Raw genomic sequence first — 27,985 nt, 5'->3', positions numbered from 1 at the left:
CGCCGCCATTACTCGTTAAAAAAAAAAAACACCAAAAATGACAGAAATCTTTCCCTTAGTTAGTAAACGCAATAACTTTTGCGCAAACCAATCAAAATACGCTTATTGTGATTTTTTTTACCAAACATAGGTAGCAGAAAACAAATTGGCCAAAAATCTAAAAAAAATTTGATTTTTACATATTTTTTGGGAGGAATTTCATATAAAAAAATGTTAAAAATATTGTTATTTTTTCAAAATAAACTCTCTTTTTTTGTTTATAGCGCAAAAAGTAAAAATCGCACAGGTGATCAAATACCACCAAAAGAAAGCTCTGTTTGTGGGAAAAAAAGGACGTAAATTTCGTTTGGGTATGGCGTCGCACGACCGCGCAATTGTCAGTTAAATTCGCACAGCGCCGAATCGCAAAAAGTGGCCCAGACGTAAGACAGCAAAATGCTCTAGTGGTAAAGTGGTTAAATAGACTGTGCACTTTGCAAGTGCCGTTGCACTCATTTTCCCCAAAGCTTAATAAAAGTTTTACCATAGCTGATTCCATCATCAAATCATGTTTTTTTTTTTTTTTTTCCTTTGCGCCTAACTGGGTATTTTTTACAAAGTGAAGCTTTACCACCTTTACAATTACTAAGGAAAATGTGTACCTTTTCAAAGTGTCAGAAGATGCATTGTTGGAGTGTCCCTGCAGTGTTGCCTGTACATAAATCCTTCAGAACAAAGGTATATATAGATTTGCAATGGTGTTTGTTAAAAGGTAGCATGATGCTCACCACTCTCTCTCTTGCTGTCACAAATTGTCCTGGGAAATGGTGCTGTAAAGTTTCCTTTACATTTACTTTTACTACTGTACATTTTACATTTACTGTCATTAGCTGTGACATAACGGAGGACCTTCTCTTTTTTTCCGGAAAGAGTTCTTCCTGGTGTTCCTCCCTTATATTTTATTTTGCATTCAAGTATTGTGATGGATGTACTGTATATGTCTTTCTGGTATTCCAGAGTATAGCAGTGGCTGGTATCATTTCTGCAGCCTGTGCTTTATGCTAAACTGGAGAATACACAAGCATGGCATGCTTTAAATACAATACACATACCCATAGACTCAACATGATTGTTGAATTTCAACCAAATCCCATGTATTTGGGTAGAAACAACATGCTGTAGTCATGCTGTAGGCATGCCCAGTCATTTTTTTTTGATGGAGCTAATGAACAGTCAAGTTTTCTGAAAATGATTTCCTGAGATTATGACAACGGTATCTGGCTGAACAGTTTGGTCTGTTTTTTTTTTTTTTTTTTCCTCCTTTCTGGTTAAAATGGTTCTAAAGTCTAAACATTTTTTACCTTATTCAACAGATAATTCTCCTGCGCTTAGGTGCTGTGCTAAAGGGGAAGGCTATGTTGATGGTGTCTAGGTTCTTGCTGCCCTCTCAGGACCATAGGCATCCACATATACTAGGAGACAACAAAAATGAGAAGGGGGCCTAGTGCAACATCACAAAACATCTGTTGAAGAATAAAGAGTTCCATACATCATACTCACAAACACAAAAATCCAAATACGGTCGGGTGGCATCCAAGACTAGAATTCTTTTCAGAATAGCAGGAGGACGTGAGGGCGTCCGTGCTGGTAGGGCTGACGCATTTTTAGGGAGAACCCTCTTCATCAGAGCCTCTGATAAAGAGGGTTCTCCCTTGAAACGCATCACCCCTACCAGCACGGATGCCCTCCAGTCCTCCTGCTATACCGAAAAGAAACCTAGTCTATGATGTCACCTGACCGTATTAGGATTTTATATGCGTATTTACAGCATGCGTTTGTGAGTATGATGTATGGAACTCTTTTTATTCTTCAATACATTTTTTATGATGTTGCACTAGGTCGGTGCACCCTTCTCTTGTTTTTGTCATTTTGTTACCTTAATGCATTCCCCACAAGGTATAAAATGTTTAGGCATTGGTTTCAGCCCCTCAGCCACCCCCCCCCCCTTTTACTTACCTGAGCCCTCATTCGATCCAAGGCTGTGCACATCTGCAGCTTTTCTCTCCCCTTACTTCTGGGTCTCATTGGATTTGCTCTGGCAGTGGAAGCCATTGGTTCTTACTGCTGTCAATCAAAGCTAGTGACAAGAGAACAGGGGGGGGGGCACAGCCAAGTCCCCCTATCTGTGTCAATGGATGCAGCAACAGGGCTTGGGAGCAAGCATGCACAAGTGCCTCAATGGAAATTGGCTTCCCATGGGGGCACTAGACAGAGAGGAGGGGCCAGAACTGTCATCAGGGGACCCCAGAGGATGAGGTTTTGGGGTCATTGCACAGAGGAGGCAAGTATAGAGATGTTTTTTATTTTTTATTTTTTTTCCTTTATAATCATTTTAATCATTAAAAGTGTTTGAATGTTTAGTATTGTAATAAAAATAAAAAAATCTTTTTTAGGGACTACTGAATCGGGAATCACGTTTAGGGGGAGCATATCTGTCCAGAAACCAATCACTGGAAGAAGAATTTGAAAGGGCTAAAGCTGCAGTTGAGGTAATGTGTTATGAACAGTTTATGCACAAGTATCATTATTTTAAAATTATGGTTTTTAGTTAAAACGGACCTTCAGCTTATTTTTTCGGTTCCTCTATCTTGTAATTCTCTCCCCCTCCCATAACAGAATAGGATAAAAAAAAAAATTGTGCTCCAAATTTTTTTTTTTATTGTCTTGCTCTACTTCCTGTTTTTTTCCTGCCTAGGTGAATGATGTTCCATATACTCCTGTTGACTCCTGGGGATATCAGTATCACAAATCCCAGGAGTCTTCAGGCACATTTTATTTTTTCTTTTGTTATTGTGAGATTTCTTTGAAAGGGAGAAAGGGGGGCAGTGAAAGGGAGGAAATGGGCAGAGGAGGGAAGATGCTATTGCTACCTTATTGTTTACAAGTTGCTATAGCGCAGGAACAAATTTCCACTGGCACTTCCATTGCTAGAGCAACTTGTTATAAAGGCTTTGCCACACTGTGTGCTTAGCGTGTAGGTGTGTGATTTAGCAATGCATCATGGGCTGTGTACTGCTATTTAGCCTGGAAGCAGAGGCGTAACTATAACCTTCAGGGCCCTGGTGCAAGAAACCATGAAGGGCCCCCCGGACCCCTGGCCAGGGCCCTTCCCTTTAAGCTGGGGCCCTTTACTCTCGTTGTGGGGCCCTTTATTACGGTCCCGCAGCAGGACCCTTTCACAAGTTCTGCAGTGGTCCCCCTTCCTGGCATCTTGGGGCCTCCCCGCGGTGGTGAAATGCCAGGGCCCAGGTGTACAGGGGAGCCTCACAGGCCCCCTGGAGCATGGGGCCCGGTTGCAATTGCAACCCCTGCAACCCCTGCCTGGAAGAGAACAGGCACTGGGCTCAGCTGCCCTTACTGAAACTGGCTGTGGACAAACCACAGTTGAGTGTTGTGCTAATAATAGGTTAACTTGGAAAATACATGTTTTTTTCAAAATTAGTCCCTAAAAATCATTTCTAATATCTTCGGATGCTGCAGAGGTTTTTTTATATAAATGTATTTTTTTAACTGAAGTTCCTCTTTATTATTTGATATGTTTGTAAGGGGATGTGAAGGAAACTGTACAAGGTTTTTCATACAAAAGTACACCTGAGCTTTAAACCATTATATTATCTGTGTTCCAGTCCCAGACCTAACCAAAGTACCTAATGTTTGCTCTCAGAATAAACATAAGAGGGACTTGTAATAAGGAGGCAGACACTCATCAACCTCCTAGTATGCTTATTACTGTAACATGTCTGTAACAATCTGATTGTTATTAATTGATTGACTGACTGTACAATAAGACTGTAATATGTGTGACAAGCTTTCATAAAACACACTGAGATGCCAATGCTATACCCTAAATGCCTGCACCAATACAGTATATTGTGGCATTTTGCTTTGAAAATGTATATATAAATCAACAAAATACTACCACGCTGCTCAAAATTCCCACCTGACCCTACTCCATGCAACCACGGACGTCCCATTGTGGCTGCTTCTGGAACTCCCCAACTAAGCCCAAATTCCCATCTCGGCAATACTGTGAGTTCCCCATAGGCTCCGCCCCCTGCCAAAGCCCCTTCATGCTTCACAGTTTCAAACTCTGGGACTTGGTTGGCTATTCTGGTAATCTCATATACCCCTTCCCTCCACTCCTCCCTATTTTTAATAACCCCTTATTCCTGCCAGGATCCTTTTCCTGGTGGTCATCAGACAGGTTTACAGAGGTCCGTCAATTTCTAATGTTCCACAATTTTCCCCCCTGGCCCTCCTTCCAAGAAGCCCATAACGCGCAGCCCACTCATTTTTTAAGATATGCCCAACTACGCTACTGGGTGTCTTCGCTGAGATGCAACTCCTCCTTCCCCTTTCAAAAATCAGCCTTCGAACACAGCTGCCTCTGGTGCCATCTCCTTGATCTTCTCCTCTCTCAATGCTTTAGACCCTCCTGCGACAGTTTCGTACAAATATCGGTGGCAACGCGATCTGGCAATCTCCATCGACCCAGAGGAATGGAAAAAAGTCTGGTCCTTCAGTGTTAGGTGTTCCTTCAACACAGCTACCCTAGAAGCCGCATACAAGGATTTCCTAATATGGAATATGGTCCTGGCCCGGATAGCGAGTTCAAACCCAGCCTATAGCAACAGATGCTTCAGGGGTTGTGGCCAACGAGGGTACGTCTCCCATATTTGGTGGTCTTGTCCCTGCTTAACTGGTTCTGGGCCAGGGTGTTCAGACTCCTCTAATCACAGGGATGCTAAAGCAGCATTACTGCCTTTCATGATCCAGGGTTTGTTCTCATATCAACAAAAGTTGGCGACCCATCTGTTTATTGACGCTAAACGGTCAATTGCCAGAGCATGGAATAAACCCTCTGTCTCGCTTGCAGTGGTGAAGAGCATTTTGACCGGCCTCAAGATTAATGAAAAAATGTCAATAATCATACATGACTCCCATACCAAATTGGTTAAAATATAGTCACCCTGGTGGACTTAACTCTCCCCTCCCTGCATCCGAGCTGTCTGGGTCTTTAATAATTGATGTCACCCTAGCGTACAGGATTATTCCCCATCATTTCCCCTTTTTTTTCTTCTTCTCTCTCTCCTACTCTTTTTCTCTGTTCCTCTCCTCTTGTTTTTCTTTCCTCTGCTCACTAACGACACTGGGCTTACATTTGCCCACACCACCTATCCACAGCATGCCCCCAAGTCCTCGAACTTAGGTCACATTTGCTACCACGTGGCTAATGCCGTGAGATCATAATCTTTGTTGTCACAACATAAATTAATTTATTAATATCTTTCTTATTACCATCTCACCCTGATCCCCAGGCATGGGTGTCCAGTTGATTTGCATGTGTATAGCTTACAACGGACAATAATGCCTCTGAAACATGGGCTCTCCCTCTAGACCCTTGGGCTTAGGTGATCCATATAGACCTTCAGCCCATAACGTTAGGTCGCATGGTGGACTTTTAAAAAACACAAGGTTGAATGTGCCTTAGCCCATATATGCCATATACTGTATAATGTACTCCCTGTGTAGGTGATCAGTTGTCACGTTACCTTGCTTTCTACAATAAATACCATTGTACCTGAAAGTATTTATAAAACACCATATTTAAAGATTAACTCTACTTTTGATGAGAAAAAAGAATGATTAGCCCAATGTACATTGCACAAATTCTAACACATTTTGTAGCAGAGTCTTACCTTTTTCTGCTGCTTGTTTTACCATGTCATTTCCAGACTGATTCTGAATCAGAGGGTCTGGTTCATTATAACCACCTGGTGCATTTTCAGCATTATAATTAGGAAAGCTGCAGTGCCTGCATCCCTTTAGAAATAGGTAGCCTTTAGGGAGTATGTTGCCATAAATGGAATTCCTATTGAAGGGGATGCCTTAAAATGTACTTTGGTCCAGACATCTGAGAAATTCAGTGAGGCACTCACACAAGCAAAAAAAACGACATTTCTGGGGGCACATTGTATACCAGCAGTGAACGCACTGCCATATTGCATTTAATTTTTTGAACATTTAAAAAAAATTACATTGACTTGATTGAAATGGAAAGGCATTTTTTAATACTGTAACTTTAAATTACAAAATAGGTTGAGTGGCAATTTTATATACAATATTACTTTACTTGATGAAAGTGGAAATTTAACCTTCTTGTACATTTATCATTGCCAAAATTCTACCTAGTATGTGAACAACAATATCTTATGGCGCTTTTTCACTACATGGAACCGTACCGGTTCGGCACGCTTTTGTGCTTTTCCACTGCTGGTACCGCATGGTATAGGGTCGGAACGGTTCGGTACGGTACGGTATAGGTTTGCTTTTCCACTGCATGGAACCGAACGGTACGGTACGGTACAGCTCTGAAAAAACAGTACCTACTCGATTGTGGTTCCAACAGGTACCAAACTGGTACCATATCCCACAATCCTTTGCATGCAGTCACTACTAGCCACTGATTGGTCAGAGAATCCCACCCACCCCGTTGTTATCCCACCCACTTAACTTAGTACTAATTTAGTGGAAAAGCAAACCTATACCGTACCGAACCGTTCCGACACTATACCATGCGGTACCAGCAGTGGAAAAGCAAACCGGGCCAAGCAGGGCCGAGTAGAGTGACCCGGTACAAGCCGGTACTTGCAGTGGAAAAGTGCCATAAAGTTGGTTATTTGTAGGTCAAAATGATGAATATTTTCAACTGTTACATGTTATCCTGGTTACATTTTTAAACAAAACTTTCAGGTTGAATTTAGTTACAGAACTTATTTTTAGGATTTTCCTAATATTACTGTTAACCATTACATGTTAAAGCTTATAAAATGATGGGTGTGTTAGAATGATTTGGTTTCAGAATTTGTTTCCTATATTCGGATTTGTTTTATATGCTTCATTTGTTTCATGTTTGGATTCGTTTTGTATACTCATTGTTCAGAATGGATTTATATTTCGGAAGCTATTTCGGAAGATTGGATATATCCATTTTAGCGTGTTAATTATTTATTTAGATTATGCACTCTGTTTGGGTTGGACGGAGGTGGATTCATCAACATTCTTACTCCTGTCATAACAAATGGAACAAAATGAATTTTGGATTAATTCGTAGTTTTGATTCAGAGATCCACCTCCATCCAACCTAAACACAATAAGGGCCCTTTCACACTGATTCGTTTTTGATTGTTTTTTCAGTTATAAAAATAAACATAAGAAAAATGCATCCCTTTAAATCCTATGGAACACTTCACACTGTTTTTTTGCCCTGTTAAAAGTTCTGTATGTTGCATTTTTGCTGCATGTTTGGTGGGAAAATAAAAGCAGCAGAAATACACCTCTTTATTGAAATAAATAGAAACCACAGCAAAAACACATCAAAAATGGATCACACCTGTGGGAAGTGATTTGTCCAGTCACGTGTCAAGGAAAAACACAACATGGCAAAAATGCATCAAACATGCATTAAAAATGCCGGGCACTGCAGCAAAAACATGACAAAAATGCAGCACAATTGCATTCGCGTTTTTGCCGCATTTTTGCAGCCGAGCAGTATGAAAGCAGACTAAGTAGGAATTATCATTCTGTTTCACTTATATACCTTGGGGCCCTTTCACACTGATCAGTTTTGTGATCCTACGTGTCAGGGAAAAACATTTTAGTTGCATATTTAAAAGTTGTGCTTGTTGCATTTTTGATGCATGCAAAATCATTGAAATGAATGGAAACCGTGGCAAAACTGCATTAAAAATGCAGCCACCTCTGGAAAGTGCTTTGTCCAGTCACATGTCAAGGAGAAAAATGCAAGGAAAACATGGCAAGAAAGGCATCAAAAATGCAACGCAACACAGCAAAAATATGGCAAAAACGCATATGCGTTTTTAATGTATTTTTGCAACAGAGCAGTGTGAAAGGAGCCTTACTATATTTATTGCAATATGTTTCCATATGTAGCAGGATTTCCAGGCATTGGGCCTGATGTGGGTCTGCCATGGTTACCGGTGACATCTTCAGCCCATTTAAGCTGAATACCCAAGTGTGAAATTATAGACAATGACCAATCCGGCATCTTTGGTTTGTTTTGTTTATTTGATATTGGGGATGGGAGAAGGGAATGAGTGGGATACTTCTCTGGCTCAACTCGGTACAACCTGGGACACTCTGAAGAAAAAATGCCTTTCAGCAGTCTTGACGCCGGCTGGATGCCAACTAACGCTTGCTGGCGCTTGAAAAATACTGACTTGCTGAATTGTACTTGGACTTGACTTTTGACACTCGGGGTAGCTCAAAAGGTCCTGGACTATACTAAGAACTGACTCTTGACTCTGGTTAGCTCAAAAGTCTTGGATACAGCTCCCTCCAGTCCTTCCTAACTGAGGTAGCCTCTGTAACTGCTTGTTCTGCCGCAACTCTTAACACTGTACACTGCACACTGCATGCTGTACACTTTAACACTTCAGGGCCCAACCGCTGGCACCCCCTTTGCACTTCAGGGTCCTCTAACTATGCACCCCCTTTGCACTTCAGGGTCCTCTCACTAGGCACCCCCTCTTTGCACTTCAGGGTCAACACTGGCACCCCCTTTACCGCTAGCTAGCTATTGGATTTCTTGGACCTTCACCAGAGCGGTCCCCTCTCAGCTAGGCAGACCCCCAGGGGAAGTCTGCAGTACTCACTAACTGGGAATGCTTTCCTGAAACTGGACCCCCTCTACTCCGCAGGTCCTCGGCACACCGGATCCTCTCTGCAGCTCAGCTCTACTCTCTGTCCCCTCAAGCAAGCCGCCTGGGACACCCGATCCTTCTGACAGGAGGAGAGACGGCTGTCTTCTCCCTCCTGGGGCTCTGCTTGCCGCCAAAGATGCTGCGTCATGTGCTCCCAGAATGTTGTGCGGCAGAATCTGTCTTTCTGGGGTAGATACAAGCCTGGGTGTGCCATTGGCTGGATTTCCTCCACTGCCCAATTAGAGCCCTCTCATTGAGCACAGTGGGGAGACTCCCCATTCTCAACAGCCACACCTGGGAACCATGACAACCTGACAAAAAATAATGGCCCTGCTGTTAAGCAGACAAGGCCCACTATACTATACCTAGCACTTACCTTGTAGGGTGCTACATTTATATAGCTTTTTTTTAAATAAAGAAAAATGTAAATGCAAATAAAAACAAAATTGATACACATCATTCGTTATGTCGTTACATTATTTTAAATGCTTCAAACATTAACAAAAGGTCAGAATGAAATGAATAAATATAAATTAATTTGTTGTTTCGTTATAATTTTTTTCGGATTCGTTAAAATTTGTTACTATTGTGATTTGGAGATTCGGATACATCTGAATCTCTGAATAACGAAAATGTCATCCAAATTTTGATTTCATAGCGCATATATCTAGTCACCTCCCATTCCTACATCCTGCTATGTCATTTTGGCAGTATCCTACATATTTTACCCAATCCCACAGACTTAAAACTTTCCACGCTTACATATTTGTTTTGAACTTGTAAAATTGCTGCTTAAACACTGTCTAAACTAGACCTAGGTGTGCCTTTGTCTCAAACTATCCTGCTAACTGGACAGCCTTAACATTGAAATGGGAATTTAAAAAGCCCTTCACATCCGAGCAAAAATATTATGTCTGACCTTCATGATTTTGGTGAGATTTTTGGAAACATTAAATCAGAATGAAGAGACATAGCTGATTTACTGAAGAAGTAGAGCATGTTCACTTTGCAAAGTCAATTTTCATTTTACAATGTAAATTGTTATTTAGCTTAGTTAACGAGGTGAAGCCAAATGAACATTCATTTTACAAAGAATACCAAATTGTGTACAAAGAAAATTTAAAAAAATGAATTTTTGATAACAGATGATTGGATGATGAAGCGAACACAGCTTTGCCTCTTTCATTTAGGCTAAATGAAAACACTTTGTAATTGAAATTTTACTTTGTATAGTGAGCATGCACTTTTTTTTTATTAATTAAAATCTATTGCTTCCTTTTGCGTAGGTAGTTTCCAGCACCATGTCTCTAGTCATGCCTTGACATCCAGTGAAACCCTATTCATTTTTCATTTTCCTCTGATTAGTTGCTGGCAGGTTTTTATATAATTTTTTAAATGATAAAGCCTGTCTCATCCCCTTTAACTGACCCCAAGTAACCTCTTAAGCGCTGCATGAATAAAAAACATTTTAAAACAGGCAGTACTTTTTTTCTTTGTTAACATAGTGTTTTAATGTTTAGGTATGTAATAAAAAAAAATAATCAATGAACCAATGGTTTGTGAATTTTTAATTGTATGTTCACAATGTCAAAGTGAGGTTGGTCCATTGGTACATATGATGTGGAGATGTCTTAAGTTGGTTAGGTATTGGACTTTAGTCCTGGATACTCTTAATGAGGTGTGAACTAAGGTCCTGTTGGAGCCCAAGATATGTGTTTTGGGGTGGCTGGGTGGAGAGTTTTATACCCCTCAGATGTACATGGCAATTATTTAATTGTTGTATATTGCACAAAATTTACTCTTTGTGGGTAACATCAGTAAATGCAGTTTTGCAAAGGGAACATATGGTTTATCAACATAGGGGATTCCCAGATAAGTTGAAAAATTTTGGGGTAAATGGTTAGCCACTCCAGGGCTGATTTCATCACAATTAGAGACCGATTGTCAGGGTGTAGCACATAAATGACACTCTATATACAGCTATATTCAGTAATTCAATTCAAAAAGTGAAAATCATGTATTTTATATAGAAGCATTACACACAGAGTGATATATTTCAAGCATTTATTTATTTTAGTTCTGATGATTATGGCTTACAGCTACTGAAAACCCAAAATTCAGTAGCTCTGAAAAACAGAATATTACATAGGACCGATAAAAAAAACGATTTCCAATACAAAAATTTTGGCTTACTGAAAAGCATGTCCATGTTTAGTATAGTATGCACTCAATACTTGGTTGAGGCTCCTTTTGCATGAATTACTGTATCAATGCATAGCAATGCATAGCATGGAGACAATCAGCCTGTGGCACTGCTGAGGTGTTTTGGAAGCCCAAGTTTCTTTGATAGCGGCTTTCAGCTCATCTGCATTGTTGGGTCTGGCGTCTCTCATCTTCCTCTTTACAATACCCCACAGATTCTCTATAGGGTTTGGGTCAGGCGAGTTTGCTGGCCAATAAAGCACAGTGATACCATGATCATGAAACAAGGTATTGGTACTTTTGGCAGTGTGGACAGGTGCCAAGTCCTGCTGGAAAATGAAATCAGCATCTCCATAAAGCTGGTCCGCAGATGGAAGCATGAAGTGCTCAAGAATGTCCTGGTAGAGGGCTGTGCTGACTTTGGACTTGATAAAACATAGTGGACCAACACCAGCAGATGACATGGCTCCTCAATACATCACTGACTGTGGAAAATCTTGCATTTCATTTGTAAATCAAGGTCCCAGAGTCTGGAGGAAGAGTGGAGAGGGCATAGAATCCAAGTTGCATGAGGTCCAGTGTGAAATTTCCACAGTCAGGTAGGAGCAAGGTACTGCTGACAAGAGAGCCAGGTGGCTCGGTATGTTTTTTATTTGAGTGCTAAATGAAGCTTGAAACATCTGCATGGGAATCCTGAATTCAAAAAGTGAAACTCGTATATTTTATATATAAAACACAGTGAACCAACACCAGCAGATGACATGGCTCCCCAAATCATCACAGACTGTGGAAACATCAGACTGGACCTCATGCAACTTGGATTCTGTGCCTCTCCACTCTTCCTCCAGACTCTGGGACCTTGATTTCCAAATGAAATGCAACATTTTCCACAGTCAATGATGATTTAGGGAGCCATGTCATCCGCTGGTGTTGGTCCACTGTGTTTTATCAAGTCCATCACCATCATTTATCACTGTGTTTGATTGGCCAGCAAACTTGCCTGACCTTAACCCCATAGAGAATCTGTGGTGTATTGTCAAGAGGAAGATGAGAGACACCAGACCCAACAATGCAGATGAGCTATCTAAGCCACTATCAAAGCAACCTGGGCTTCCATAACACCTCAGCAGTGCCACAGGCTGATCGCCTCCATGCCATGCCGCATTGATGCAGAAATTCATGCAAAAGGAGCCCCAAACAAGTATTGAGTGCATACTATACTCTACATGGACATACTTTTCACTAAGCCTTTGGGTTTTCACTAGCTGTAAGCCATAATAATCAAAATTAAAAGAAAGAAATGCTTAAAATATACAACTCTGTATGTAACACATCTATAGGAAATATATGAGTTTCACTTTTTGAATTGAATTATTGAAATAAATTACCTTTTGATGATATTCTAATTTGATTAGATGCACCTGTATAAACCGTATACTCACCAGCCACTTTTTAGGTACACCTTGCTGGTACCGGGTTGGACCCACTTTTGCCTCCTTAATTCTTCATGGCATAGATTCAACAAGGTGTCGGAAACATTCCTCAGAGATTTTGGTCCATATTGACATGATAGCTTCATGCAGTTGCTGCAGATGTGTCAGCTGCACATCCACCATGCGAATCTCCGTTTCACCACATCCCAAAGGTGCTCTATTAGATTGAGATCTGGTGACTGTGGAGGCCATTGGAGTACAGAGAACTCATTGTCATGTTCAAGAAACCAGTTTGAGATGATTTGAGCTTTGTGACATGGTGCATTATCCTGCTGAAAGTAGCCATCAGAAGATGGGTACACTGTAGTCATAAAGGGATGGACATGGTCAACAACAATACTCAGGTAGGTCATGTCATTTAAATAATGTGCAATTGGTAATAAGGGGCCCAAAGTGTTCCAAGAAAATATTCCTTCACCCCATTATACCCCCACCACCAGCCTGAACCCTTGATACAAGGCAGGATGGATCCATGCTTTCAGGTTGTTTATGCCAAATTATGACCCTACTTTTTCTGTCGCAGCTGAATTCGAGACTCATCAGACCAGGCAACATTTTTCCAATCTTCTATTGTCCAATGTTGGTGAGCCTGTGAGAATTGTAGCTTCAATTTCCTGTTCATAGCTGACAGAAGTGGCACGGGTTGTGGTATTCTGATGCTGCAGCCCATCTACTTTAAGGTTCAATGTGTTGTGCATTCAGAGATGGTATTCTGCATACTTTGATTGTAACAAGTGGGTATTTGAGTTACTGTTGCCTTTCTATCATCTTGAAGTTGAAGTCTACCCATTCTTCTCTGACCTCTGACATTAACAAGGCATTTTTGTCCACACAGCTGCCACTCACTGGGTATTTTCTGTTTTTTGGACCATTCTCTGTAACCCTAGAGATGGTTGTGTGTGAAAATCCCAGGAGAAAAGGAGTTTTTGAAATACTCTGATCAGCCCGTCTGGCACCAACAACCGTGCCATATTCAAAGTCACTTAAATCCCCTTTACTTGCCTGTTCTGTTGCTTGTGTAAGAAATATATTAGAGTATATGCCCCGCGCCTGGGGTGTTTAAATAAATAAGATAAATAGATAAATATAGAATAAATGTAAAAGAGATGTAGGGAAGTAGTCTATTTAAGGCTACCTATAGCGCTTGCTCTAAAATTATATATCTTGGTGATAAATATCTGTGACTAGTGATCAATAAATTATATAAAACAATATTAAATTAATACTCCTCCTATTGATATAATAAATATTAATAAAACAATTAATACCAATAAATAGTGATATGCATAAATTGTGATTCATATAATAAAGTCCATAACAAGTGACTGTAGTGAAGAATTCAAATAAAAATTCAAATGAATAGTGAGTCTCTTGTGCAAATGATGCTTATGATGCAAATGATGCTTATTCACAAAAAAGTGCAGGTGCTCAGCGTGGAAATTTTCCGATTCACTCTGTGATATCAGTGCAGCTCTGGTTCCTTTTCCTTTCCTTTACCATTTGATAAATGGTAAGAGTGGATCACTTACCAAATGATGTGGGTCATGTATGCCTTATAGCATCAAGACAAACCAGGCATAGATAGCCTCCAGGCTAAAATAGGGGTCTCCTCGTGGCTCACTTTGGGTAGATAGGATGGCGGGCTCCCCCTCTCTCTCCTCTCACCTCAGGCCAATAGGAAGGAAGACAAAAAAATGCTCCGGATAGTGTAGTATTTTTAAAATTCAAATGTTTTATTCCCAAATTGTGGATAAAAAACATTATGACAATGATACAAAAGTAGGTAGCCAAATATGAGAAGTTATTTCAATAAAAAAGGCCACTAGCGTCCGCTGGTGATCGCGTGTATCAGCGCAAGCTGTATGCAGGGTGGCGAGCGGGAGAACTTCCGGCTTGCGCTCCACCTGCGTCACACGTCACGTATGCTGTGCGCTCCAAACTTACGCGTTTCGTCACATCCGGTGACGTCTTCGGAGATATGTTCTGTGGCTTGGTTTGAACTTCAGAAAGTCGTCTTCATTATGTCTAGGTGCCTAAATGCATTGAGTTGCTGCCATGTGATTGGTTGATTAGCAATTTGTGTTACCAAGCCATTGAAAAGGTGTACCTAATAAAGTGGCCCATGAGTGTGTATGTATGTGTGTGTATATATGTATATATATATATATATATATATATATATAAAATTATATATGTATGTAGATTATTGTTTACATATTTAAGTATTTACCGTATGTTAAAGGAATTTCTAACTATTAAGATAACCGTTTTTATTAATAAATTGTATGTGTTGTGTAAAAAGTAAAAAAAGTTTAATAAAGATTATTTGAAAAAAAATATATATTTCTAAATCTCCAGAATGGCTGCAGACCAAATAGAAGAAAGGTATACTGTAGGTAGAGGACAGTTCTTAGGTCATCTCAATGCATTGTTTTGAGTTGAAAGTTACACTGTTTAAAATACATACTGTATGTTGATAAAATGGTTTCACGGTAGCATAAAAGTAAACAGGACAAGGCAGTTTTCATAAAAAAAATGATGCATGAGTATAATGTGTAAAAATGAGGAAAGGAGATAGGGAACAAAACACAATGTATGCACTATAAAGTTTTTTAAAACAGAATTGACTAGAGTGGACCTGTTCTATAATACACCTTTCAAAATCTGACCACATTGTTCTTAGTAAAATAATAGGTAAAAGGTATGAAGTTGTGTTTTTGCTCAAACTTTCATCATTCCTCCTTTCTGCTCACAGCAGTAGAAGAAAGAGGCAGGGGAAGTTTTGATAAAAGAGTAAGAGGAAGGTTTGTGAAGATAGAGGAGGATTGATGGATTATAGGAATTGACAGTTTTTTATTATGAGAAAGGAGAGAAGAAAAAAATATAGCAGAACTGATGACAGTTTGCATTAGGAAGGATGTTTGGTGAGGTGGCTGTTACTGCCTTTAATGTATATCGAGGGAATGTAGGACAAATGTCCCACAATCCTCCTTCTCTTTAAATACTCTTATTTCAGAGACCTATTAACAAGCAGAAAAAAGTTTCTGCAGGCCACCAAGGCCATTTGGCATGCAGCTGCCCATACAACTGCAAGTGAAATATTGATCGGGAAAAACTTGCTTTTATCAGTATGTGAATGGTCATTTGAAATAATGTGCAGAATCTATGCCTATATCTACGTATGCTGAAGTTATTTGGACTATATCTAAAATTTCTTGATTGGGCTGGAAGTATTGTCTAAGTTACATGCGATCATGTGTGCTTCCATTTAAATAGCTGTGGCATGGACTGCAGCTTTCATTTATTAATTTCCTGCAAAGTGAAGAGTATTTTCTGAAAGGGACACCAGTCACACACCCTTAGGGCCAATGGCTGCTGGAAAGCAAAATATCACTTAACAGCTTAATGTTGGTACGACTAGCATGTTTGCCATATCCTCTTCTATCGCTGACAGACATAAAGGACATAAATTGGACAATCAGAAATCAGGTAGCTGCTTCATTGGCACTTTGGGGAGATTTACTAAAACTGCTGCTCACAGAATCTGGTTCAGCTGTGCATTAAAACCAATCAGCTTCCATGTTTTATTGTCAAAGCTTAATTGAACAAGCTGAAGTTAGAAGCTGATTTGTTACTATGCAAAGCTGCACCAGATTCTGTGTGCACTAGTTTTAGTAAATCTCCCCAAAGTGTCAATGATGCTGCTCCCCAGAGGCGTAACTAGAACCTTCAGGGCCCCGGTGCAAGAAACCATGAAGGGCCCCCCGGACCCCTGGCCGGGGGCCCTTCCCTATCATCCTGGAGCTCTACCCACTAATCCTGGGGCCCTTTACTCTTGTTGCAGGCCCTTTATTATGGTCCCACAGCGGGTGGCAGGGGAGCACACAGGGGCCCAGTGACAGCAGAACACAAGTGAACTGGATAGGAGGAGTGGTGGGGGCAGCATACAGAGGAACCAATCTCCTCCATTTTCCTCCTACAGCTACAGGAGGAAAAAGGAGGACAGTGATTTCTCTACATATTTTCCCCACCACCCCTCCAATCCAGGTGCACAGGGGAGCCGCACAGGCCCCCTAGAGCATGGGGCCCGGTTGCAATTGCAACCCCCTGCAACCCCTGTAGTTACGCCCCTGCTGCTCCCTGATCTCTGATTGTTCAAGCCCCAGACTGTGTTTCCCATCCCGAGGAGCAAAGATATTCAAAGCACCACTTAAAGTAGTTGTAAATTTCAGATATGAAATATATATGTACAACCCCCCAAAGGTGAGACTTTATAGGGAAAAAATCAAAAAGATCAGCTAAAATATTATACATTTTATTACATATATCTGTTGAGGACCAACCTCCGGATGGAGAGGGATGCCACCATTGTATATATTAGATTACAATGCTGTGGTGTCCCCTGGCCCAAATAATGCAAACAATTGTCAGGCTAAGCTAAAGTGTGTATCCATCACTAGTGACTATCCTGGATAAGTGGGATGCATCTCTCCCTACCCTTTCTTTTCTTTTCCTGGACGGTGATGTTTTGAAGATTTATTTCCATACTTGAGATCCATCTGTCTGTGCCCTCGCTGGTTCGGATAATCTCTGGACTACGGGCTCCATCACTTTGGGGAGACATTATTGGGTTGTATGTCTCAGCCTATAATCTGCACTACACTTTTATCCATGCGGTTATTCTATTGTACACTCTAAATCAAGCCTATGTAATCTGTAGTCCAATATCCCTGAAATCTTAACATTTTTTAAACGCATTGGGTGGTTGTCTCTGTTACCCTCAGTTACAACAGACTATGGCTGTACAATTAAGTATTGCACTGCATTGTTTTTAAACGCTTGTATATTGCTATTTCCACAACAGATAAATGTATAATATTTTACCTGATCTTTTTGATTTTTGCCCTATAAAGTCCCACCTGTGGGGGACTGTACATATACATTCTCGAGTTTAGGGATGTGGGCAATTTCCACACCTCAACAGTTTTTTGTAGTTTCTCAGATATGAAATATGGACAAAGCAAAGCATATCCCTCTACTGTGTGTACTTGTCTCAATTAGGAGCACTTAGTGCCATTTCTGTCTGCTGCTTCCTTCCTCTACTATCAGCATGAATCACTTCTGGCAAATTTTCGTGACACCCAGACCAAAAAAATGTAATATCGAGATAGGGAGGGGTCTCTAGCATACAGGCTATGATTGACAGTCTCGTCTCTTTTCCTGTGTGTGTGTGTGTGTGTGAAGATATGGATTTCTGCACAAATTGGTCATAAAATGTGATCTGATCATCATCATCTACGTCACAACAATAGACAATCACAGTCTGCTTAAACTAATAACACACAGAGAATGAAATGTTGCCATGTTTTTATTGAACACACCATGTAAACATTCACAGTGCAGGTGGAAAAAGTATGTGAACCCTTGGATTTAATAACTGGTTGAACCTCATTTGGCAGCAATAACTTCAAGAAAATGTTTCCTGTAGTGGCAGATCAGACGTGCACAACGGTCAGGAGTAATTCTTGACCATTCCTCTTTACAGAACTGTTTCAGTTCAGCAATATTCTTGGGATGTCTGGTGTGAATCACTTTCTTGAGGTCATGCCACAGTATCTCAATCGGGTTGAGGTCAGGACTCTGACTGGGCCACTTCATAAGGAGTATTTTCTTCTGTTTAAGCCATTCTGTTGTTGATTTACTTCTATGCTTTGGGTCATTGCCCTGTTGCAACAACCATCTTCTGTTGAGCTTCAGCTAATAGACAGATGGCCTTAAGTTCTCCTGCAAAATGTCTTGATAAACTTGGGAATTCATTTTTCCTTTGATGATAGCAATCCATCCAGGCCCTGACGCAGCAAAGCAGCCCAAAAACCATGTTGCCCCCACCACCATACTTCACAGTTGGGATGAGGTTTTGATGTTGGTGTGCTGTGACTCTTTTTTGCCACACATAGTGATGTGTGTTTCTTCCAAACAACTCTGGTTTCATCTGTCCACAGAATGTTTTGCCAGTACTGCTGTGGAACATCCAGGTGCTCTTGTGCAAACTGTAAACGTGCAGCAATGTTTTGTTTGGACAGCAAAGGCTTCCTCCCATGAAATCCATTCTTGTTTACTGTTTTACGTATTGTAGATTCACTAACAGGGATGTTAGCATTTGCCAGTGACTTTTGTAAGTCTTTAGCTGACACTCTAGGATTCTTCTTCACCTCATTGATCAGTCTGCACTGTGCTCTTGCAGTCATCTTTACAGGACGGCCACTCCTAGGGAGAGTAGCAGCAGTGCTGAACTTTCTCCATTTATAGACAATTTGTCTTACCATGGACTGATGAACAGCAAGGCTTTTGGAGATGCTTTTATAACCCTTTCCAGCTTTATGCAAGTCAACAATTCTTAATCGTAGGTCTTCTGAGAGCTCTTTTGTGCGAGGCATCATTCACATCAGGCAATGCTTCTTGTGAAAAGCAAACCCAGAACTGGTGTGTATTTTTATAGGGCAGGGCAGCTGTACCCAACACCTCCAATCTCATCTCATTGATTGGACTCCAGTTGGCTGATATCTCACTCCAATTAGCTCTTGGAGATGTCATTAGTCTAGGGGTTCACATACTTTTTCCACCTGCACTGTGAATGTTTACATGGTGTGTTCAATGGCAACATTTCATTCTTTGTGTGTTATTAGTTTAAGCAGACTGTGATTGTCTATTGTTGTGACTTAGATGATGATCAGATCACATTTTATGACCAATTTGTGCAGAAATCCATATCATTCCAAAGGGTTCACATACTTTTTCTTGCAGCTGTATATTCTGGACTTTAAACAGATGTAGAGAAGAGAAGAGTACAGATAAACAGGTATAACTTATGTAGGAGGATTTGTTTCACCTCTGTGTATCACCTGAGGCCAGTCACTTCACTGGATATATGTAAGGGTTTACTACCACTTTCATTTAGGAACCAACAGCAAGTCTCTCAAGAGCCACGCTCTTTCCCAGCTATATTCCTATCACATACAATAGAATAATTATTTAGGACTGCTATAGAGAGTAAAAATGAATGCACCTCAGTACATATATGCTGTAGCTCAAATATGCCATCATTTATGCATTTGTCAGAGTATGCAATAAGAATTTCGCTGTAAAGGAGTGTAGCTTGTGGTTTGTGGTATCGCAACAGATCAACCTATATGGGGCCCATTCCATTGGCTGCAAGAACATGTCACATTCATAGAAGGTTCAGACACCTTCGTAAGATGAAGGGGATGGGTTTTTCTAGACTAAAGCCCCGTACACACGTACCGATTGTCGGCCATAAATATTCGGCCGACGACCGATCGGCCGATTGTAGGCTTGTTAGTATGAGGCTTCCGACAGCGCATTTTCGGCCGAACAGAATCTGTCGTGCAGGCATTAAAATTTTTGTTGGCCAACACCAGAACGGCCGATTGTTCGCCAGTCAGTACAGATTTCGGCCGACAGACAGCAGATTAACAAGACTGGGCATGCTCGGAAAAGAAAAAAGACAAGGAAAGTTAACCATCACATGACATCACTGCTGCAGTCGGCTGTTGTTGTTGCAGTCTTTTGCAGTTTTCAACAGACACGACAGCCCTGGACAAAAGACGGCCGATCGTTCGGCCGACAATCAGTACGTGTGTACGGGGCTTTACAGCTTGCTTAAGTTCTATATACCTGTGGGACATCACTTCTCACAACTGGACCACACTATGGAAGACCTCAATGTTTTATTTGTTAAAGGGAATTTCTTTCAAAACTTTTAAGGAAAGGAAAACTTTTGAGCTAAGAATGATAGTTCTATTTGACACAAAAGATAAAGGATTAATGCGGAAATCCCTCCTGCCGGGCCACCGTCTTCTCTTGGGGGAAGGTGGGGGAAACTGTCCCCGCCGGGAGACGACAGTGATTATTGCTAGTGGCTATAGCAGCTGCTAGCGATAATTGCAGGTAAAACCTGGCATGCTGGTTGTACCCAAGTTGATCAATCAAACAACTTGGTGCATTCAGCCTGCCCAATTCACATTTCGAATTGTGTATGGCTTGTCTTAATTATGGGTTTTCTTACTCATTATCCAACAGTTTTACAACCTGCTCTGTGACTGTCATCACCAATGAATGTGGTGAAATTTCACTTTGCAAAGAATACCCAATCGCATCCAAGAAACATTTTGAAAAAAACTGAATTTTTGCTTGTATGTGATTGCATAATAGAAGTTAACAGACCTTCATTGCTTATACTAAGCTCTGGAGATAATTTTTTACGGTATCACGCTATGTGTCTGTACATTTCTTTACATACATGGTCCCTGAATGCCTGGTCTTGAATGTCTTCCTGTTGCTACATCTCAAGATAACTGTTACCAGGCAGTCTACCTGTATTGTGTCAAGCGTGCAGTGGCTTATCCATTAGTTTGGGTGGCCATCTATATTTGGTAAGCTGCTTTTTGGTGTGCAGTGTTCCATCCACGGGTGACCCTTCCTTGTTTATAAGAACAGAGTGCATCCGCATGCTGGGACTTGTGGTTCTTTTCACTTTTTATTGCTCAATGCTTTTGATTCTTTATTCATTCAAGGACTCATATGGACTTTTCACCTTTTTGTTTTATTATTAAAGCGGAGCTCCACCCAGGGGATACATTTTTTAATAAAAATACCCCCGGGACAGTCAGGGCTAGTACATTCCACAATGGATAGCCTCTGAACTGTCCCGGGTTGCACTTACCTGCAAGAAGAAATACTTACCTTGAAAATGTATTCTCCAGCGCTGCCATCTCAGGTGTGGGCAGCTTGAAGCCAGCGCGATCCTCTTCGGCGTCCTCTTCCTTCTTCTTCGGCCCCACGATGCACTGCAGCGGCCCCGCCGTCACTTCCGGTGCACGCGCGTCATCCCTCCACAGCTTCTGGACGTGCCCAGAAGCTGTTTAGAGGGGAATGACGCGCGCCGGAACTGACGTCGGGGCCGGTGCAGGCGCATTGATTCCTGGGAGTGATGACGTTCGGCTCCCAGGAATCATTGCAAAAGCCAGGAAGTGACGAATCGCCGTGGCTGCCGAGGGGAGGAAGAAGGAAGTAAGTTAAGTAAATTTTCTTTACAAGGTAAGTAAAAAAAAAAAATTGCGATTATCCATTTGTTTTTCAGGTGACCCGGAGCGAGAAGATGGAGGTAAGTGTAAATTTAGGGTGGAACTCCGCTTTAAGCTTAGTATTTGTTGGAATTGAAATATGGTCAGTGCTACATATATATGTTTGTAATTGCGTATGTTCCGGATTTCGCAATCCAATTGCCTGAGGAAGAAGCACGTATGCTTCAAACGCGTGCACCTCCCACTCCACCTTCTACCCGGAAGTGAAGTTAGCGGCTCTTCTCTGAGGGACACCGCGTACCTGGAAGTGCAGGGAGCCATCAGCACAGCCGGAACCAGCGAAGATTCCCCGGATCCCCGCTGCTTGTCCTCCCACTGGAGTGGATGAACCCTTTACATGCCGGTTTATCATGCCCATCTTGTGAGTTTGCATTTGTCTGTTGTTAATAAATGCATCTTTTATACTGCAATTGGATGGCGCTGCTCTCCTTTCTCTCATGTTGTACATGTCCACAGAGTTCCTTTTAGCTCTCATCAGAGCCTGCAGCCTTCTACAGACAGTATTTCTCCATTGTCCAGCAATCAGCCCATACTTGAACTTTATGGACATTTCAACCAGAACTTACTCCTGCATTTGCCCTACTCTTCTCAGCCTATAGAGCGCTAATGTTTTTGTTGTTAGGTGTGCTTAGCATGGTTAGGACTGAGATAAACCAAATTAAAAATATATATGTTTTATATAAATATGAAATACTATGAACTGAGATGGACTTTTTTTTTTTTTTGCATCTGTATCTCTCTCCTATCTCTCTCTCTATTATGACTGTCTGATAAGTACACGCCTTCTGTGAAGGGACCAAATTATCCCTGAGGTGGAATGTTGTCTAAAAATAGCCAAACAGTGTTTATAAAGATTTGTAACTTCAGGCTTGATAAAGGGACATATAAGATTTGATAATCCAATAGGAACAATTTTATCGGCATTAAGAAGTCCTCTTTGTTGGCTTCTAGGTATCAGAGGGTTTCTTATGCAGACAGTAGATTTCTATTGGATCCAGCGAAGAAAAGAAGGATTGACTACGGGCATCTTTAGGACCTGTGTCAATGACCTTTGGGCTTGTGTTGATGGCATTAGTTTGACATCAGACTGAGTTGCTTCTGAGATTATTAAAGTAGAAGTCCACCCTAACACTAAAATCTCTAAATCAGCAGGCATCCATGATCTAAGACTAACCTATTTGGCACTGTAAAAAAAAAAAAATCGCTATACATACCTTTTTTTTTAAGCCGCTGCAGTCTGTTTGCATGCTGAGCTGCCAGCGGCGGCTTCACTGTGGAGGCGGGTGAAGAGGACACATCCAACAACGAAAGCCCCATAGTAACTCTATGGGCGACATCAGTTCCCATTAATTTCCTAGCCGTTGTCGGCTGTCTACTTAGCAGAGCTTCCGTCACTGGAGACCAGACTGGAGCGGCTTCAAAAAAGGTATATATAGTAATTTATTCTTTACAGGGCTAGATAGGTTAGCCTAATGGGCCATACACACTATAAGATTTTCTGAAGACTTTTTCCTTCAGACTTACCAAAACCATATAATATGAGGTCAAACCTAAACAATTTCAATTTGTTTGCAATCTGGCAGGCCCTTGCACTACATAGAAAAGGTAAATCTGAAGGATATCTAACCACAAAATTTGGATAGTGTGTATCCAGCTTTAGATCGTGGATACCTGTAGATTTAGAGATTTTGGTGTTAGAGTAGATTTCTACTTTAAAAATTCAATGACGTGCATTTGACCTGCAGGAAATCTCCTTCTGACTTACATTTGACCTGCTTCAGGGAGGTTTTGCATTTCCATAGACTCGAAGCAAACCCAATCCCATCAACATCAATTCTTAGAATTTTTTTGTTTTTGTTTTTGTATTGCAACTGATATCCCTTAATGTTTAATTCCCTAGTTATATAGAAAATATTTTTTTCTCTATCTATCCATCTCATACTTTCTAAAGCTCGAAGCTGGCAAAGAAGGACACATCAGACAGTAATTGGCATACTTTTTGTGCTGTGGCAAAATCTGGGCATGGCTGGATGAGTAAAGTTTAAACATGCAGAACTAAACTGTAATTTGAGTGTTAAGAGCAAAAATATGTTATATACTGTATTTCAATGAACACAAATGATATGCACACTGTTAGAACTTTGAGAATCTAAACTAAACCTCCATACACTGCAACTCCCTCTAATGTGTGCAGCGAGCACAGAATAAGCCTAAAGAGTTTTCATTCTCTACCAACCTGATCGCTCATGCAGCAAACTAAAAGATGCTGGGACAATAGGGATTAGCTAATAGAGCACAAAATGAAAGATGGGAGTGAAATGATGGAAACCACGAGTAGGGTGTGTCACCTAATGAGTTTGAATGGTTTATTTTAATGCTTGACTGGAACCTATTAGAGACATCAGAAAAATGTCTGTGGACATGAGGAATGCAAGAAACTAGGTACACAATCTTGCTTGTATCTTTTACCAACGTTTAAACAACTGACCTGGTAACTTCAGATGAAAGTGGCATAGCATAAATTGTAAACTGCTCAGAAATAATGTACAGAGAAAAGGAGCAATGGCCCAGACAATGAAGTTATGTGCTCTAGCACACCAAAAATGAACCCCCAACCTTTTCATATAACCCCATGGTCATCAGCAGCCATATAAATACAGACACTGGCCAGAAAGGCCAGCACACCAATTAACAGCTGTGTTTTTCTTTTATTCCTTAGCTCAAACAGATTTCTTTTGGTAGGAAATGAACTAAAAAAAAACACGCACCCAGTCATAAGCTTACACAGCACAGTTCACGTTGTGCCTGTTCTGGGCTGTCTCATTAGAGATAAAAGCCAGAAGCACATCGCATTGGGGAGTAAATGCACCACTGACATATTGGAACAGATAAGGACAAATACCTTGAAATTCAGGAGTTGGAAGGCATGCTATTTGGCAAGTGCATTTTTAATTCCCAGTCAGGGTATTTAATATGTATTCTCTATTATGTATTATTTCTGTAGGACTACATTAAGCCCCATTCACACCAGTGCAATTTGTCATGGAGTTAACAATTCAAAATCGCATGACAAGCCGCACCCTATTGTTGGCAATGGAACTTTGCAGTGCCGCACCGATTTGAAAAAAGGTTCCTGCACTATTTTTTGCGATTTCAGGTGCAACTTGCATAGACATCTGTGCATGAAGTTGTACAGATGTCAGGCAAGTGGCACCTGAAATCGCACTGACCTGCAGCTTTGAAATTGTGCCACTTCAAGTAAAGTAGCATGATTTCAAAGTTTCATTCATTGTGAACCAGGGCTAAGTCTCCATGCACACTAACTTATTTTTAAGCTCCTAGCAGCTGCTTTGGGCATTTTTATTTCTGCCCCTGGAAGCAAATAAACCAGTGTGTGGCTGGTTGTTAAGGATCGGACGCCGTGTTATTAACAACGGATGACGTATCAGCTGTCAGCAGGTTCCCCCCTGACAGCTAAATATAAACAAAACAATTGCCAGCACACACAGGTTTTGACAAGTCCTTTGGCAACAGACTGTCAAACAAATGGCATAGGGAGCTGGGCACTGTCATGGGGCCTCCTTATATGTGACTTCCAGGGCGATCTGGGAAAAACACTATTTCTTCAAACTACATGCTTGGGAAATGCATTTAGGCTATATGAAGCATTTTGGGACAGTACAATTCTCCCAGACACTATTAATGAAACCATATACATTGCATTGGAATATTATTTTTTTTTTTACTACTACAATATTGTCACATATACTGTCTATACTATCTGTCTATACTGACTATAATTATTGTCACTGGTCAGTGAGCCTGACGTGTAGAGGAGGGCCTCTTGTACAGCGCCGGCTTGGGGGCTACTGATAATGAGACAGCAGCCACAGGAGCACGGTGATGTAGGAATGCCTGTAACCAGTCCAGTAGTCTGCGTGGCAGCAGTCAGCAAGTGGATGTGGCAGCAATCAAGCTGGTAGTAGAAGAGCTGGCACGGACCTTGGCAGACTGTAGAAGGCTCTACAACTAATACAAAACACCGCTCTCCTGTGCTTAGAGGTAGGCTTCATGAAGTTATCACTCTAGGCTCTTACACTCTTAATCTTGTCCATCCAGGATACAGTGGGTACGGAAAGTATTCAGACCCCCTTAAATTTTTCACTCTTTGTTATATTGCAGCCATTTGCTAAAATAATTTAAGTTCATTCTTCTTCCTCATGAATGTACACATAGCACCCCATACTGACAGAAAAACACAGAATTGTTGACATTGTTGCAGATTCATTAAAAAAGAAAAACTGAAATATCACATGGTCCTAAGTATTCAGACCCTTTGCTCAGTATTTAGTAGAAGCCCCCTTTTGATCTAATACAGCCAGGAGTCTTTTTGGGAAAGATTCAACAAGTCTTTCACACCTGGATTTGGGGATCCTCTGCCATTCCTCCTTGCAGATCCTCTCCAGTTCTGTCAGGTTGGATGGTAAACGTTGGTGGACAGCCATTTTTAGGTCTCTCCAGAGATGCTCAATTGGGTTTAAGTCAGGGCTCTGGCTGGGCCATTCAAGAACAGTCACAGAGTTGTTGTGAAGCCACTCCTTTGTTATTTTAGCTGTGTGCTTAGGGTCATTGTCTTGTTGGAAGGTAAACCTTCGGCCCAGTCTGAGGTCCAGAGCACTCTGGAGAAGGTTTTTGTCCAGGATATCCCTGTACTTGGCCGCATTCATCTTTCCCTCGATTGCAACCAGTCGTCCTGTCCCTGCAGCTGAAAAACACCCCCACAGCATGATGCTGCCACCACCATGCTTCACTGTTGGGACTGTATTGGACAGGTGATGAGCAGTGCCTGGTTTTCTCCACACATACCGCTTAGAATTAAGGCCAAAAAGTTCTATTTTGGTCTCATCAGACCAGAGAATCTTATTTCTCACCATCTTGGAGTCCTTCAGGTGTTTTTTAGCAAACTCCATGCGGGCTTTCATGTGTCTTACACTGAGGAAAGGCTTCAGTCGGGCCACTCTGCCATAAAGCCCTGACTGGTGGAGGGCTGCAGTGATGGTTGACTTTCTACAACTTTCTCCCATCTCCTGACTGCATCTCTGGAGCTCAGCCACAGTGATCTTTGGGTTCTTCTTTACCTCTCTCACCAAGGCTCTTCTCCCCCGATAGCTCAGTTTGGCCGGACGGCCAGCTCTAGGAAGGGTTCTGGTCGTCCCAAACGTCTTCCATTTGAGGATTATGGAGGCCACTGTGCTCTTAGGAACCTTAAGTGCAGCAGAAATCTTTTTGTAACCTTGGCCAGATCTGTGCCTTGCCACAATTCTGTCTCTGAGCTCTTCAGGCAGTTCCTTTGACCTCATGATTCTCATTTGCTCTGACATGCATTGTGATCTGGAAGGTCTTATATAGACAGGTGTGTGGCTTTCCTAATCAAGTCCAATCAGTATAATCAAACACAGCTGGACTCAAATGAAGGTGTAGAACCATCTCAAGTATGATCAGAAGAAATGGAAAGCACCTGAGTTAAATATATGAGTGTCACAGCAAAGGGTCTGAATACTTAGGACCATGTGATATTTCAGTTTTTCTTTTTTAATAAATCTGCAACAATGTCAACAATTCTGTGTTTTTCCGTCAGTATGGGTGCTATGTGTACATTCATGAGGAAGAAGAATGAACTTAAATGATTTTAGCAAATGGCTGCAATATAACAAAGAGTGAAAAATTTAAGGGGGTCTGAATACTTTCCGTACCCACTGTAACTGCCACCTTCCTGCGCTCTCTAGACGGGGATGTCTGGATACACTGGAATCAACAAATAGACAGAGTGCGCGCCGGCCTAGCGCATTATCCTCAATAAAAACGGCTTTATTTAGTAAAAATTCAAATTTATACTCACAAACATAGGTTTGACAAAGGCACATCAACTCCAATGTAATAGCATCAAAACTATCGCATAGCAGGTAAGATGTCCTCAATACGACTTCTGACGCGTTATCGAGGTCTTGCCTCTTCCTTAAAGCCAACTAAACTGTATCACAGCCTTTGAACTGATAGAATCAGACAAAATGCAAAGGAGGTGTAATAGGAGGGGCTAGTCCTGGATTACACCTCCTTTGCATTTTGTCTGGTTCTATAAATTCAAAGGCTGTGATACAGTTTAGTTGGCTCTGAGGAAGAGGCAAGACCTTGAAATGCATCAGCCAGTCGTATTGAGGACATCTTGTTTTTATTGAGGATAATGCGCTCGGCCGCTGCGCCCTCTGTCTATTTCTTGATTCCAAAATGTAGAAGGCAGCTGGAAGCAGGAGCCAGATGAGGATTTGATGGACCGACAGTTGTAGCAGACTGGATGAGCTGGGTG

The 27,985-nt window shown here is 41.3% G+C and overlaps 1 protein-coding gene across 6 annotated transcripts in view; it reads left to right on the top strand.

Moving 5' to 3' along the window:
• PEX5L (peroxisomal biogenesis factor 5 like) overlaps positions 1–27,985 on the top strand; it is a 396,344-nt gene that overhangs the window by 310,396 nt on the left and 57,963 nt on the right. For 5 of the 6 annotated variants that reach the window (XM_082252035.1, XM_082252034.1, XM_082252039.1 and 2 more), the window contains one exon: positions 2,433–2,528. The exons of the other annotated variant lie outside the window; for it this stretch is intronic. In XM_082252035.1, the coding sequence (XP_082108161.1) occupies positions 2,433–2,528 (96 nt within the window). The remainder of the gene's footprint in view (positions 1–2,432; positions 2,529–27,985) is intronic. 6 annotated transcript variants of the gene reach the window in all.

The sequence above is a fragment of the Pelophylax lessonae genome (genome assembly GCF_965119305.1).
Source record: "Pelophylax lessonae genome assembly, chromosome: 3".
In the NCBI taxonomy this organism is placed as follows: domain Eukaryota; kingdom Metazoa; phylum Chordata; class Amphibia; order Anura; family Ranidae; genus Pelophylax; species Pelophylax lessonae.
Note: the sequence above shows the minus strand (reverse complement) of the source record. Positions and strands in the feature narration are given on the sequence as shown.